Below are 14,327 nucleotides of genomic sequence, written 5' to 3'. Positions count from 1 at the left end.
AAAGATATGCAAAAACTCCTTTTCCTCTTTAATCGCTGACTTCCTGCCTCTGTCCACACCTCCAACTATTGCAGCCACCAGTCTCTGAGCACAGCCTGCTCCTCGAGTCAGCCCTGTGTCCCTGTGTCGGGACGGTGAATGTGAGCCACAGCACAAAACAGCTGAAGGCAGATTAAGAAGCCTCTGGAGCTCCTGCGTGCCAGCACCTGCAGGAGAGGCTGTAAATCTTGCTGAGGGCCTCAGCTGAGCTGTTACCTGCCAGACTGGGTCAGGGAGTGACAGGGAAGCTTAGAAGGAGGTTAAAAAAGGTAGAGAAGTTCCCAAGGCACTCTCACACCTCATCCTCCTTACATAAGGTGGAGACTCTTTCCAAAAAAAAAGAGACAGGGCCTGGCAAGGGCACAGAGCAGCACCTGCATGGACTGGTAAGGTATCAAAGCACTAAGGTCTGCTACAGGACGTGGCTGGGTGGGGGAACTAGCTGGGGGATGATTATTTAAAGCCCTGAGTGGTGACCTTAAGTGGGGAAGAGCATCCACTTTTTCCTTACTGATGTTCCCAGGGCAATCAAGAGCATTGCTGTTCTTGAGGCTGGGTGTAGGAATGATACTGGAGCTTGTGCTGTGTAGCTTTTCAATTTTTTTATCTTGCTCTTTAACAACTAATGGGAAACAGTTAATGCAAAAAAGAAAACTCACTTTCAATAAAAGCTTCCAATGTGTTTTTTTCCAAGGACTGGAAATGACAAAGTTTGTAGTTTCAGATAACAAAGCACGGGCACTGAAATCACACAGCAATTGTGCAGCGCTCCCTTTGCCCACAGCTGGGGGGGACGTGTGATTGTTAGCTTACTCTCCAAGCCACGTGCCTGTTCCTTGCTCTCTTAAGAGACTTTGCTCTTTTCCAAGGGGTTTCTGAGACAACCTGTGCTACGAAGTACGTTATATCCTGGTTGAAGGTCTCGGTGCGCAGCAGTGTGCCATGCTGCGTTTTGTTGTACATCTTCTGCGCTGTTGTGAGCGGTAGAGAGGTGGCGCCTGCAGCATCTGCGCTCCCCGAGAGGGATTCACGCGTTGTCTGGGCCGGTGCATGCTGCACCAGAGCTGGATGCAGCTCAGAAAATGCCCTCAGCTCCCCCCACTTTGGAGACAGTCTCCAAACCTCCCCTCCCGTGCATGCCCTTGGCATGCACTGCCTTAATTAGCTGTAGCTAATCAGAGTAGTCAGTAATTTGGTCACGGAGCTAACTTTCTGTTTATGTGAACTAGTGGCAACTTGCTGTCTAGTGCTTTCTAGCCTGTCATGGGATTTTTAGTGCAAAGCGTAACATGAGGTTGGCTAGCAAATAGGTAGGGATGGGAGAGCGCTCTGGAAACACCTCCGGAGAAAGCTTCACCTCTGTGCTCATGCTGCGCTTGACCTTCGCCTCCTTTCCCTTTCATGGGATGCTAACAATTATTGCATCCTAGCATGGATGATCTGCCAGAATGATTTATCCCCCAAACTTCTGAAGCAAGGAGATTTATTGTAGGGAAATTAGGATACTTTTCCAATACTTTTCCAAATATTGTAGCTGCACATCGTCTTCCTGAGATTTGCTCCAGTTCTGCTTTTATAAGAGCAAACTGACACCAGTTATTTTTCAGTAGGGATCCTCTTCTAGCACTTGTCCTTTACCTGAAGTCAGTGCACAGGCAGTTTCCATTGCTGCACCACATCAAGGGGCTTTTGCAGCTAGTGCACAAAGCCAGAGCTGCTTTTGTTCTGTTTTTAGGGGTTTTTTTTTCTTTCCCCTGCCTAAAAAGATGCTGAAATTGCCCAAAGGAAAATTATTTCCATCTGATCACAGCACTTTCTGCCTTGGCTGGAACACTGACTGTGGTTTTAGGTCTGTGGTTTTTGGTGGTTTTTTTTTTTTTAATGAATTTTTTGGTCTTCATTTCTATCATTATGAGAAGCGCTGTACGACCCAACAGACTAGCTGCAAGTGCTAAGGAAACTGTAACAGGACAAAAGATCAGAAACCCAGCACAAGTTGATGCAGACAAAGAAACAAGAAAAAAAAACCTTCCTTTTGCAAACAACCTAGCTGCTGGGTTTCATAAGGAGTCGGGCTGACATTCAGTGTTTCATTTGGACTCTGGCTAGGAAGCTGCAGCAGCCACTGAAGACTAAAAAAACCTGAATGAACAGCTGCTTTTATATTATGAATCTTTCTAAGCAACAGCAAGGAAACTGAGAGACAGAGGATTCTGATTCACAAGGTAAGTTAAATGGATCTGAATAAGTTGGGGGAAAAAAATGCTGTCGATACAGGGAGCAAAGTGTTCCCACCCTGCAGAAGCAGGTTGCTTGGGTGAATCATAAAAAGGTGGTCTCTGCCTGTGAGACTTTTTCTCCCTTTTTCTGCTTCTGCAGCAGGCAAGATAAGTGCAAGGCCAGGTTATTGCTGACCTGGCTTTAATTTGTTCCTACTAACACTCTTCGTTTCATTAATCACCCTTTGCATTGCAGAGCGAATGCTTCTTTATAATCTGATTTTGCTTTTTGCTGCAGTTGAGCAGTGGGACGGTCGTGGTGCCCCGTCCTGCAGGGTCAGGACACGCGGCTCCTATTTGTCTGCTGCTTCCTCTGCTGTCGCGGCTTTCTCAGCCCGGCGCGAGCCCAGACGGAAAGGATCGAGCTGTTTCCTGGAGCCCTCTGCAGACGTGGAAACTTTCAAGGGCCTGTGCTTCTCCTGCCTCCCTGGAGAGCTGCAGTTGTTTGAAATGTGCTACTTTTTCCTGAGCGGTGAGCAGGAATGTGCTGCGGTGCCAGCAGAGCCTGCTGGAGCCGTCGGCCAGCGCGGATGGGCGCTGGCATGGCCCCGCAGCACGGAGCCCCCCAACAGGGCCGGGGACCAGGGACTGGGGCAGCTCCCGCAGACCTGAGGCAGCAAAGCATTTTCACCCCCGAGGGGAAACCTCTCCCTGCTCTATGTAGGCACGTAGAAATCCGAGTCCCCAGTGCGCCTGAGTCAATGATGGCAAGTCACGGGAAAACGATGTTTCCGCTGAGAAGAGCAAAGGACTGTTGGGTCCGGGCCAACTTACTTCATCTGAGAAGTTGCCCTGCAAATGACTTAACTGTAACTTGTCTTGTGCCTCCACGAGGCAGGGCTGAATCACTGTCTGGGCTTGCTGTGAAAATGGGACCGTTTTCAAGGACCCGCCTCGCCTAGAGCAGGGCCATTTCCAGGACGCTGCAGACATGCTCGTGGCGCCGGAGGTACAGGCGGGGAAAGGAGGATAGGAGAGTGAGAGTTATTTGTTTAGGAACTGGCAAACTTCCTTTTGCTCCATGTTTGTGCTGAGATAAGGGTGCTAACGGCCCCTATCACAGGCCAGGAAATGCGGCAGCATAGGAGGATTTAAGTGCCCGCAAGCACATAACCACTTCCATACCTGCATGCCCAGTTTTCCCATGTAGTGCTTGTAGGTCCTACATAAAATCCATACGATTCATGAGTTTTAGGTATGGGCAGGTAATAGGAGGGGCAGTTTGCTCAGGGGCTTCACCTCTCCCAGTGGGCAGGATGTGCATGGGAAGATAAGGCTGATGTGAACGTACAGTGACCATCAACTGCTGCTGCTCGAGGGCCACGCACTGGTGGAAGTGAAGATTCTTTCACAGGGGTGTAAAAGCAAGTGCTGCTCTTCACTGGACAAAGGGATTAAGGCAATTTACCCACATTGGAAAGAGGCTTATGTTAAAACAGCACCAGAAAATTAAAAATAAAACAAAAAAAAACAAAAAAAACCCCCAGGGAATGAGAAATAGAGCAATAAACTCACTGACCCGTGGCTGGTGAAAATGTTCACCTAGTCCCTAACAAACTGCAGATGCAGATCAATATTCCTGCGCCTCTCCATGGCCAGATCCCAGGTTTGCCTCCATGCCTGCCCAGGGCACATTTGTGCACCGTCTGGCTCGTGAGCTGTGGGCCTTGCACCGCCTCAGCTTTCCCAGCAGTGCTTCCAGCGCCTCTTCTGATCAGCTCCAGCATGTTGTATAAACACTGCGGTCAAGAGGGCGTTAACAGAGGTCATCTGCAAACGACTGCGGGCAGTGGAAATTTTTAGACCACGTTGCTTTTTGGGATCCAAATACTCCTATCTGCAAGCCCTCATGGCTGCAAACATGCTCCTTAAACCTGGTTTGCGCTGAGGATCTCGGCTGTGGCTCTGGTTGAGGCATCGCGTCGGAGAGGAGCTGCCCCAGGATCTGCCACGAGACACTGCGGTCGGATGAAACTGCTGAGCTGCTCAGGCTCTGCCTTGGAAAACATACAGGCTATTTCCGTGTTTCGTGGCATTTCAACAATAAATTGTTCAAGAAGAAATTTTAGATTCTCCTGGGGTATAAAAAAATCCCATACAAACCGCCTCCAAGAGGAAGTCCAGTGTTCAGACAAAACCAGCTCTAACGATCTTTCGTTTCCTGCTGCTGAAGATGCAAGGCGGTCTGGAGCATTGAGGAGGTCAGGACTTGCAAGAAGACAAAAGGTAAAAAAAAGCAGAATTGGAATATTTTCCATCTTTGGAATGATGCTGAGGTTTGAGGCTGACCCATCCATGTGTTTTCCATCTCCACCGTACAAGAAGGGTTTTAGTCTTAACTGCACTCTTGGGCTGTTAGTCAAGATTTTTCACTAATTAAAATGGGCAGTGGCTGATGTTGTCCTGTGTGCAGTGAATTTAAAGCAAAGATATTCAGTAAAACAATCTATGACTGAAGTCCTAGGAATAACAGAAAGCAGAAGGTTAGCAGAAGGTTAGCAGAAAATTAAAGAGTAGTTCAGGGATCCAGAAAGAGTTTCTGCCTCCTGAACCCTCAATATTGCAGTGTGTGAGCTCAGCACAGTTATTTGTGGGATTTAGTCTCAGAGCATCCCTGTGAGGAAAGGCCGTACTGACACCGTACCCAGTGAAAATGCAGGCCTGGTGGAGTAGGTTAAGGTAGATATGCGCCTTTAATGTGCGAGAGGACAAGACCTACGAACCCCATAGGGGCTCAGCTGCTCGCAGTGCTCAAGGTGACTAGTTATGCCTGTAAGGCAGCGCAGACATACCTGTCATGGTTTGGCCAAGATTAGGGTTGGGCCAAGGGTTAGGGTTAGCGTTGCCGACCCTATGTTGCTAACTATAGGGAAAACCTCTTGGTCAGGCCTCCTGGCTGGCTCGCTTTGCAGCTGACGGATGCAGAGACACAGGAAAGGAGCCAGTTTCCTTTGTTTGCAGAACAATTAAGCTACTTTTGCAGATATTCTGGGATTTCTTATCATTTCTATTGCCCACATTTGTTGTTTTATATGATAGTGTTAAAATTCAAGTGCGTGGGGTCATTAAAAAGCTCTGCTTGAGTAAATACACCTCATACATAAACTTCCTACTTTGAACTTTAAGATTAAACTCAATCATGAACTATCAAAAAAAAAAAAAAAGAGAGAGAGAGAAGATACCAATCAAGGTGCTCTCTCTAGCTGTAATAATGTCAAGAAAATATATTTGAATAAGAAGCTGCACACAGGAAGAAAGAATCACTTCATTTAACACGTTGAACTGGAACTAATGGCTTCTGCACTTCCCTAGCAGTGTCTCAAAAACCCTGCATGGAAGGAACTTAGCTTTTTTTGCTGGCATGGACACTGGGAATGCCAGGTGTTGCTGGAAAATTAGAACTTTGGATGCAGGTTGTTAATAGCAGGCAAAAAATGTGTAAATAAAAAGCTTGTTGGATTATGTTTAAGGCAGGGTACTTCCAAGGTCAGTGTAGAGCAAAAATATACTGTTCAGTCCTACGTTCTGGCTTGGACTGAACTTGGTAGTAATGATACAACAATGTCCTTAGTGCAATAGCATCGTCTAGTATTTACGCCTGGGCCCAGCCAGTGCAGGAGGCATTAAAGGGTTTGTATCGCTAGTTCAGTTTAGGAAGAAGGGCGCACACATACAAAAGGGTCTGAACGATGGGAATGCTTGAATTGGGTGCAAGAAGTTAGACATTTTCATTAGACTTTTTCTTCCTGCTTTAGGGCTGGCAGAAATACCTGAGCACTGCCCTTTTGTTAATATTTTAACATTGTCTTTCTACTCAGAAATGCAGAGGAAAAGAAAAGGCACAGAAGAATCAAACAGTCTTTTTAAACCTTGGCTAGAGGCAGCTTGAGTCACAGGAAGTTTTTATGATGTTTAAATAGTCCTCCTTCAGTAACGTGTATTCTAATTTTACAATGAAGACAAACAACCATCAGCCATCATCGTCATATTCACCCTGAGCCAAAACCCATTGAAATTAATTGCCTTTTCATCAGGTTTGGACATCTCATTTCATGGTTCATAAATTTTCATTTTGTTTGCCAAAATATTGTTAAAGGCAGATATACCCAGTTAGCACAGGCAGAATTTCTACTTCCTTGATATCAGATTAAATTTACATTTTGTTGTTGTTTTTTGTCCTGATTCTGCTTCCAGAGGCTGTGGGCTGTGCTACATTTCATGGTTTTGAAGTGGGGAGGCTTGTTATTGGAACACAAACAGTTCACCTTAGAATTGTCTATTGTAACCAAATTGGCTGAGAAACAGCATCAAAAAGCTTTTTAGTGAAAATCTGATGGCCCATTTTAATGGTGAGGATGCATCCATGTCAGAGCTCACAGACAAGTCTGCTTTGCTGTCAGATAGCAAGCATAAAGGAATTAGCAGCAAAATCTCCAGTTGACAAGAAGTTTCTGGTAGGTGGGAGCTCCTCAAAGGGCAGATAACAGCTCCCTATGCCTTTCCATATCTTATTTCTGAAAATCAGTGTTTGACATGAGAGCTAGGCCCAAACCTAAAGGGCAGGACCTGAACGCCTGATGCCTGGGAAAGTTCAGAGACCTAGAGTGCTCTCTTGTAACACTGTGCAGCCAGACACTCAGCCTTCTAGCGAACTTCCTGCTTCGCAAACATTTCACAAAAGGTTCAGAAACGTCAAAATTTCCTCTTTTTTACATATTGCAGCAAGCTTTTCAGCTGAAACATTTCAAACTCATCAATTGTTTATCAAGTATTTCAAAATGAATCCAAGCTAGAAAAGAGTCAAAGAAGCTGCATGGGGGGGAAAAAAAAAACTGAGAGAGAGGGCTAAGATTATCTTCTGGTCCTCAGGTGAAACATTTACGGACTCCAAAGTTTCTGAAGACAGGAGACCAGTTTTCCTCCCAGCCATTCCATTAAGATGTCTGTGTGCTTGTCATCTCTGGGTTTTTCTTCCTGACAGGAAAAACAAGAGTTCTGAGATGAACCAGGCTGTGATTTGCAGGCTCCTGGTATGGAAAGCAAAGAGAATGATTTATACTTCCAGTTTTGATCGGTTGCTTTCAGGATGTTCGTGTCTGTCACTTGCAAGGTATCATGAAGGATGACCAAGCAGGAACGTACTCAGCTTTGCAGTCTCAGGGCATTCAGTGCGGTACTAATGCATCATTTTAGGCACTAACGAGCATGTCAGATTGGTGTGTGAAAGAGGATGGATGTCCCTCCGGTGCAGGAATCTAAGCGATGTTCAGAAGAGACAGCCTCCCAGATCTGTACTCTCCGGTGAGTCATGCCCATATTAGACTGAATCCAAGTCTGTCGTTCTCTGTCTTCTGGAGAAGATAAACCTGCTCAGCTGAAGTCAGATCCATCACTGCCACACATGACACAATAAGGTCACAATAATTATCTCTAAGGAAAAAACGCAAATGGCTGAAAATGATCCCTAGCTTTATCTCACAGATCTTACATTTTTAATTCCATCTTCCTATCTTTTACCTCTCTTTTTTGAGGTGTCACATTTGATTTCCCTGCCACCATGAGGGTTATTTTTGCTTCTCCTCTGAAATTCAGCTCCAATCATTTTTCTCCAGATTGAAATGACTTCCTTGCAAACCTGGGTTTGTTCTTTTTGCTTTTACACGTTTTGATTCGTTTGTTCTGAGGTTTTTGCCTCATCTAATCTCTGGTTTTATACTATGTCTTTCAAATCTAATCCTGTATTGTTGAATTCATTTTTATTTTCCTATAGCCATGACTTCTTTCTCTTTCCACTTTTTTTTTTATTGTATAGCTTCTCCTGTCCTCTTTTAACTGCTACGAGCAGACCATAAATCTAAAATTCTGTTTATTGGCATCTATCATTAGGCTTTCACCTAACCACAGATGTTGCAACCAAATACATATTTCTGCTACTTCATTAGGCTACTCCTCCAACTTCAGCAGGGAGGATAATGGCTGATACATGCACAGAAACAAGGGCTTAGATTGGCCCTACATGCACAAGTCTGACTATTTCTGGAAGATTACACTGTTATGGAATGTAAAAGCATGACGGAAAATGGGGAAGGAGGAAGGAGAATCAGTTCTAGGATGTTCTGAACTGATAGAGTTTTTGCCTGGTTGGCCTCATTTTTTCCAAATGTAATTTCTAGCCAGTAACTTGAGTTATTACTCTTCATGAATCATGCAAGTAGCCACGATTTCTTCAATGGGTGCTCAGATTATAGAAATATAAAATGTGCGCAACCTGAGCACTGATTTTTACCTAGGACTTTTTTTCCTGAAGTCACTTGGTGTATGACTTCTAAAAACAGCAAAATCATTCATCTTAAGGAGAATAATGGCCTATAAAACATAGAGGTAATTTCTTCATATTTATGAATCCTTTCCCTTCCACCCTTTATGAATACCCTTCTTAATGAATGCTCTTTTTCTTTCATGAAGGTATTATGAGCAATTATGTCTTCAGGTTTTAGTGTGCTGATAATGTAATCAGATGCCCTATACTTCATCCCCAGGTTATTGACTATCCACGCTCCTGAGAGGGACTAACTACTTTCTAATCCCATGGACCATGTTGATTCCAATTGGCTGGAACTTCTAGGGAACATGTGATCTTCTTTAGACATTATGCAAATGCAAAAACTCAGTCTGCTTCAGAATAGACCCTAAAAAGAGTTTGTGGAACCCAAATGCTCTCTGCAGTGCAAGCCTTCTATTTTGGTCACATACGGGTTGCTTAGTTAGGGCCTTTAGCCATTTAGACTTACATAGCACTTCTGTTCCTATTTGGCAGCACAAAGATGGCTTAAAAAATGGAATGAAAATTAAAAAGGACTTAATGAAAATAAGAATTCAGGCCCTGAACACTGATATAAAAGGAGTATTAATCCCTTCTCAGACTTTTACCTAGAATGAGGTGCAATTATGAATAGAAAGATCATTTCAAGTTACGACAGATTTGATGAAAGAACATTCAACCACTGTCAGAAGGAAAACTATTATATTGCTGCTAATAAGTATTCATCAGTTTTCCAGGGAGTTAGATTACACCAAGTAATAAAAAGTGTGAATGACAGCTCTTTTGGGGCAGGTAAGAACTAGAAGAAAACATCTCCCAGGAATGCTGGTATAATGCAAACACCTTGCCCCTATTGATACTTTTGTTCATGTTCTCTTGACTAGTCCATTTTCTGCCCAGTGAAGCTTTTGTAAAGCTTCATTCTAGGAAACCCTCCATCCCTTGCCTCATTCACAGCGGTCCAAAACACAGAAGGGTTCTTTTGTGTGCGTGATGTTATTTCTGACGCCTAGGACATCTAGCCACTATCTTCCTCGCCTATCCCAGGAATTAAAGCTAGTATGAGAGGAGCTATAAAAGCCTGTTCCCAGCCTGAAGTTAACAAGACCCCCATCTAACTAATTAGACTTTGGATAAGGTCCAAAAAGGCATAATTCCAAAATCTATCTTGTATAAAACACCACTGCAGCCACTAGAACAACACTAATTATACATGGTATGAGGATGCCTTCTCTTATCACCATCTCTGTTCCCATTCCAGGAAGGAGGCTGATGAGGAGCTAGCGGAAAACTCTCCTCCTGTTCACCACCTGAAATATTTTCTGTCTGTTCATTCCATGCACTGGTCAGGGTCTTTGGAGCTTGCCAGTAACAGTTGAAAATGTAATAGTAGAACTCAAGAACTGGTGTTTGTGCAGAGCAAATCCCAGCTCAGTCTGTGTTTGTTGTAGCTATTTGGCTTTCCCACTGCACATTGGAAAATACAAATAGGAAGTGTACACAGAAATTCTCCTAGAAACAGCAAATGGATATGGCCACGAACTACTTGGCTAGGTCACCTTGGAAAGCAGTTACCAGTGAAAGACAGAGAAACTATTCAAAGAGGTAAATTCTTCTGTTTTATTTTAGTTTAGTTTGTCTTCAGCTTATTCCTCTGAAAAATCGGAGAGTTTGGTTTGATCCTTATCTAAATCAAGTTTCATTTCCTCCATCGGATGTTGGTTTTTTAGGATGGTGATACAACAAATGGTAGCTAACAGTAACACTCTGTATTTTGCCCACTGCCTTTTGCAACAGCAAGGTGGTATGTGTACCTTGACCAGAGCTTGCTACAGATTTCTTTAAGCATCTCAGCCTTAGCTTCTGATCTCAGCAGTCTTTTCTTTTGCGTATACCTGTGGTCTTTTGACAGATACTTCAATTGTAAGTAATGCAAGACAGGGATTGCCTTTTCTGTTGCTTGTAAACAGCACCCAGCAGGGCACCACTGCTGCCAGGAGTCTCTTGCCACTACAAGATAAGCTAATAATTAATCAGAAGAGGTGCACCTTGCAGTAACATTAACAGATGGCCCATCAGTTGTTCTGATTTGAATCACCATGTTAATCATTTCTATTCCTTTGCCTGGTCCAGCTGGCTTAGCTGAAGGAAGATGAGTGCTCTATTTCTTGTAATCTTGGTGTCCACTGCAAATGTTGGTGCCTTGCTGGAAGAGGGACTGCCGAGACGGGAGCCTCGGCGCCTGTCGTGCGTGCGGTGCTGCCGGCCTTCGGAACAGCCTGTCCCCATCGCCTCCTCACGGTACACGAGGATGAGCAATGACCCTGCCTATTCGCTTCCCAAAGTCCAGCCCACAATAGATATCACCATCCTCAAAGGTGGGTAAAGCTGACTGCTGTGGTAACGTCCTTTTTCTGTCTTAAACGTTCACACTTGTTCTGCAAGATGTGCTCCTTCCCCATGCTGAGAAACCCATTTTATATTATTTACCAGAAAAAAGGTCAAGGGGTGACATGACACAGGCTATAAATGTGTGCAGGTGAGAAGAGATGGCAAAAAGCTCTAATTCATCAGGAAAAGGCAGTGTGAAACTGCCTCACTGGAAGCTTAGGTTAGACCTCACTAGAAACCGGCTGCAAATGTTATCTCAGAATTACTAAACAGTAGAATAAGATATAAAGAATGAGGACAGTCTCTAACTCATGTTTTCCATGTTACATTTTTGTTTCATTAAGGCAGAGCTCAGAGAAAAATTAAGCACATAAGGCACATCACAGGGTGTTCTGTGAGCAGGGATGCGCAGATCAGGCAAACCAAAGAGCCGCCCAGGTCCAAACCAGACCTCAGCCAAATCTGTAATTTGTCTTGCCCTTCCGCACAAAGGGGCTGTGCATCTAACGGGATACACGTAAAGAATCTGGCCAGGCAGTGGGGTTTCACTATTGGAATTATTTTGATCACCGACAGGAACTCAGTGGAGCCACGATTTCACCTGGCATTTTTTTCCTTTTTGTTCCATTCTGCTGTTACTCACCTTTGCATTGGCATTGTTTTCCTGTCCCCAGGGACATGGACCTAAACTTTGTAGATTAATCCCAGAATGGAGTCACTGTTAAAAGCCTCATTAACTACGAGCTTGTCGGTATACTTAGAATTGCCCACACTTGGAAACTAGTCAGAAGCGGCTTGTTCATGTAATGACCAGCCATTCAGTGAGAGAGAGACTGAGATTTAGAAGGGTGTTGCTGTCTGACTGATGCGTCTAGATATCTGTGTTGTTGAAACAGTATTTTAGCAGGCACTTTGCTGGTTGTGTCCAGCTGGATGTGTCCACAGCTAGGGCTTCACATGCTTGTGTTTGACAACATTTCCCTTTACGCTTACAGGTGAGAAGGGTGAAATGGGAGAAAAGGGGTACCCTGGAGCAGTGGGAAAGGAAGGAGAGAGAGGCCTTCGTGGCTTTAATGGACGAAAGGGCCAGAAAGGCCAGCCTGGCCCACAAGGCCATTCCTGTAAGCAGCTCTATGCTGCTTTTTCAGTGGGTCGGAGAAAACCCCTTCATAGCTCAGACTACTTCCAGCACGTCATTTTTGACACAGAGTTCGTGAACCTCTACAAGCACTTCAACATGTTCTCGGGGAAGTTCTTTTGCTATGTGCCAGGAGTCTACTACTTCAGCCTCAACGTTCACACCTGGAACTTCAAGGAGACCTATCTGCACCTGATGAAGAACGAGAAAGAGATGGCCATCCTCTATGCCCAGCCCAGTGATCGGAGCATCATGCAAAGCCAGAGCCTGATGCTGGACCTGCAGGAAGGGGAGGAGGTCTGGGTGCGGATGTTCAAGCGAGAGCGAGAAAACGCCATCTATAGCGAGGAGTCTGATGTTTACATCATCTTCAATGGCCATCTAATCAAGCCAGCTGTAGAGTAGCCGTTCTTCAGCTTTAGGCTCCAAGCTTTGGTAGGGGTTTTGTCAGATGCATTACTGTTTTCTCTCTTAGAAGTGCACATGTCTAGCTCCACTTGGAAAGATTATGGCTGGCAGGGTCTTGGCCTGCGGATGGGGTTGTCTGTATAGGCCAAGAAGAAGGTTCCTGTGTGGATGGAGGGGGTGGTGTATCGAGGTGATTGAAATTGTGCGAGCACAGAGGAGGCTTTAGCTGTTATGTGCCCCTGCAGATGAAGTACACAGAAGGCCCCAGTCTACAGCCCTGTATAGACTCCCAGTAACATCTCTGGCTGAACAGTCTGCCAAGTCAGTAGCAAAAAAAGTAACCTCTTTGCTCTGCTTTAAAGACGACATTTTAATTAGATCTAAGGACCACCTTCAGATACCAGTTATCTGGGTGCTAGTTAAGGAATGTAATTACTCCTACAACATTACTAAGGTATCTTTGCAACGTGCAGTAACTGCTAATAGAATGTCCACACTGCCATCGCTTACACCAACTTTGCTCCACTCAGGGAGGGCAAGAATACAGCACTGTTAAGAAGAATATTTTGCACAGTACATTTACTCTAAATTATGTTTTTGTTCCATTTCATGTTCTGAGAACACAATATGAGAATAAGTAACAACATACTGATCTGGCAAAGCTTTTTCAGAGGCACATAGTTTCAAGCACAGGTGTTGCCGCATGCAATAACTTTGCTAGACTGCTTTATTCTTAACAATGCTTCTTTCACAAGAACATCCAGCATGGGTGGAAACCTGTATTTTCCATTTCAATGGAAACTGTGGGGCCTACTGTAGGATCTGATTTATGAGTGCTCATTGCCGAGTGGGAATTTAAGGACATCAGCATGTCTGAAAGCTACTATCTTATAGCACCCTCATTTCTAGAAACTGGAGAAGAAAATCAGGAAGAAAAAATATTTTATTGCGAGCTGATTTTTATTTTTTGTAAAATTTACTAATGTAACAGTGGAAAGGTACATGCAGCAGCAAGAAGCCTTGTTATCAGCATTCATTTCTTCCCCATTCCCCCAGTCTCTTGTTTGCGTTGTGAAACATTTGTGTGAAGGACAGAGCAAAAGGTCTTGCTATGCAAATTGCTTCACTGCTGTACCTCCTCTATCCACAGCTGTTTAGAAAAGTAGCTAAAATAAAGATACTGCTTCGAGTACACTGGCTTTATCTTATTTCCATATGCTTTTCACAGTACAAGACTAAAAGCAGTAGACTGAACATCCAGTTCCACACAGTCATCTAGGGTGGCAATTTTAGTTACTTTAATGCCAAAGGACTCCAGAAACTAGAGTGACACCTTCAGTTCCTCTCCTTGCAGGCCAGTAAACAGCCATCATCTGGTATCAGGATGCGGAGGGAGAGAAGTTAATGACAGATACCAAACCTTTTAAAGTTCTCACAGCCTTAGAGAAGAGAGGAACTTTTAACTAACCTGTCTGCAAAGTAAATGCATCGTGAAAGTGGGTCCATGGGCCTTGAAACATCATGTCATCCCTGCTTCCATCACAGGCTGCAGCAGCCCTGTGAAGGGAAAGTGAGAAACTCACAGCTTTAAAAAAAAAAAAATGCTCCCCAGAGGCAGCAAAGACATTTTATCCAGATTCTCTCCTGACCTGCTGTCAGATATCCCAGCAGCTGAGGTCAGACCATTGCACAGCATTTCCTTTTTCTCCCTCCTTAAAAAATGTTTCCTAATCAGCAGTTTCCATTAGGG

General features: G+C 44.4%; 1 protein-coding gene across 9 annotated transcripts; it reads left to right on the top strand.

Annotated features, from left to right (window-relative positions):
* Positions 1 to 3,898: 3,898 nt before the first annotated feature.
* Positions 3,899 to 13,769, top strand: C1QTNF8 (C1q and TNF related 8). Of its 9 annotated transcripts, none has more exons than XM_009670332.2 (5): positions 3,900 to 4,544; positions 7,512 to 7,619; positions 9,902 to 10,245; positions 10,774 to 11,018; positions 12,027 to 13,769. In XM_009670332.2, the coding sequence occupies exons 4-5, from the start codon at positions 10,793 to 10,795 to the stop codon at positions 12,572 to 12,574; spliced, it is 774 nt and encodes a 257-aa protein (XP_009668627.1). In that variant the 5' UTR covers positions 3,900 to 4,544; positions 7,512 to 7,619; positions 9,902 to 10,245; positions 10,774 to 10,792; the 3' UTR covers positions 12,575 to 13,769. The 9 variants fall into 9 exon arrangements, with proteins under 9 accessions (XP_009668628.1, XP_009668627.1, XP_009668626.1 ...); XM_009670331.2 differs by having other exon boundaries at positions 7,429 to 7,619; XM_009670329.2 differs by having other exon boundaries at positions 7,404 to 7,619; positions 10,092 to 10,245.
* Positions 13,770 to 14,327: the final 558 nt, after the last annotated feature.

This window comes from Struthio camelus, chromosome 15 (assembly GCF_040807025.1).
Source record: "Struthio camelus isolate bStrCam1 chromosome 15, bStrCam1.hap1, whole genome shotgun sequence".
Classification (NCBI taxonomy): Eukaryota; Metazoa; Chordata; class Aves; order Struthioniformes; family Struthionidae; genus Struthio; species Struthio camelus.
The sequence above is the reverse complement of the archived record's forward strand: the minus strand, read 5'-3'. Positions and strand labels throughout refer to the sequence as shown.

Coding starts and splice junctions, on each gene's coding strand:
- C1QTNF8 (XM_009670333.2), top strand. CDS start 10,793: ATGAGTGCTCTATTTCTTGTAATCTTGGTGTCCACTGCAAATGTTGGT. Junction 11,019..12,026: donor AGATATCACCATCCTCAAAG/GTGGGTAAAGCT, acceptor TTACGCTTACAG/GTGAGAAGGGTGAAATGGGA.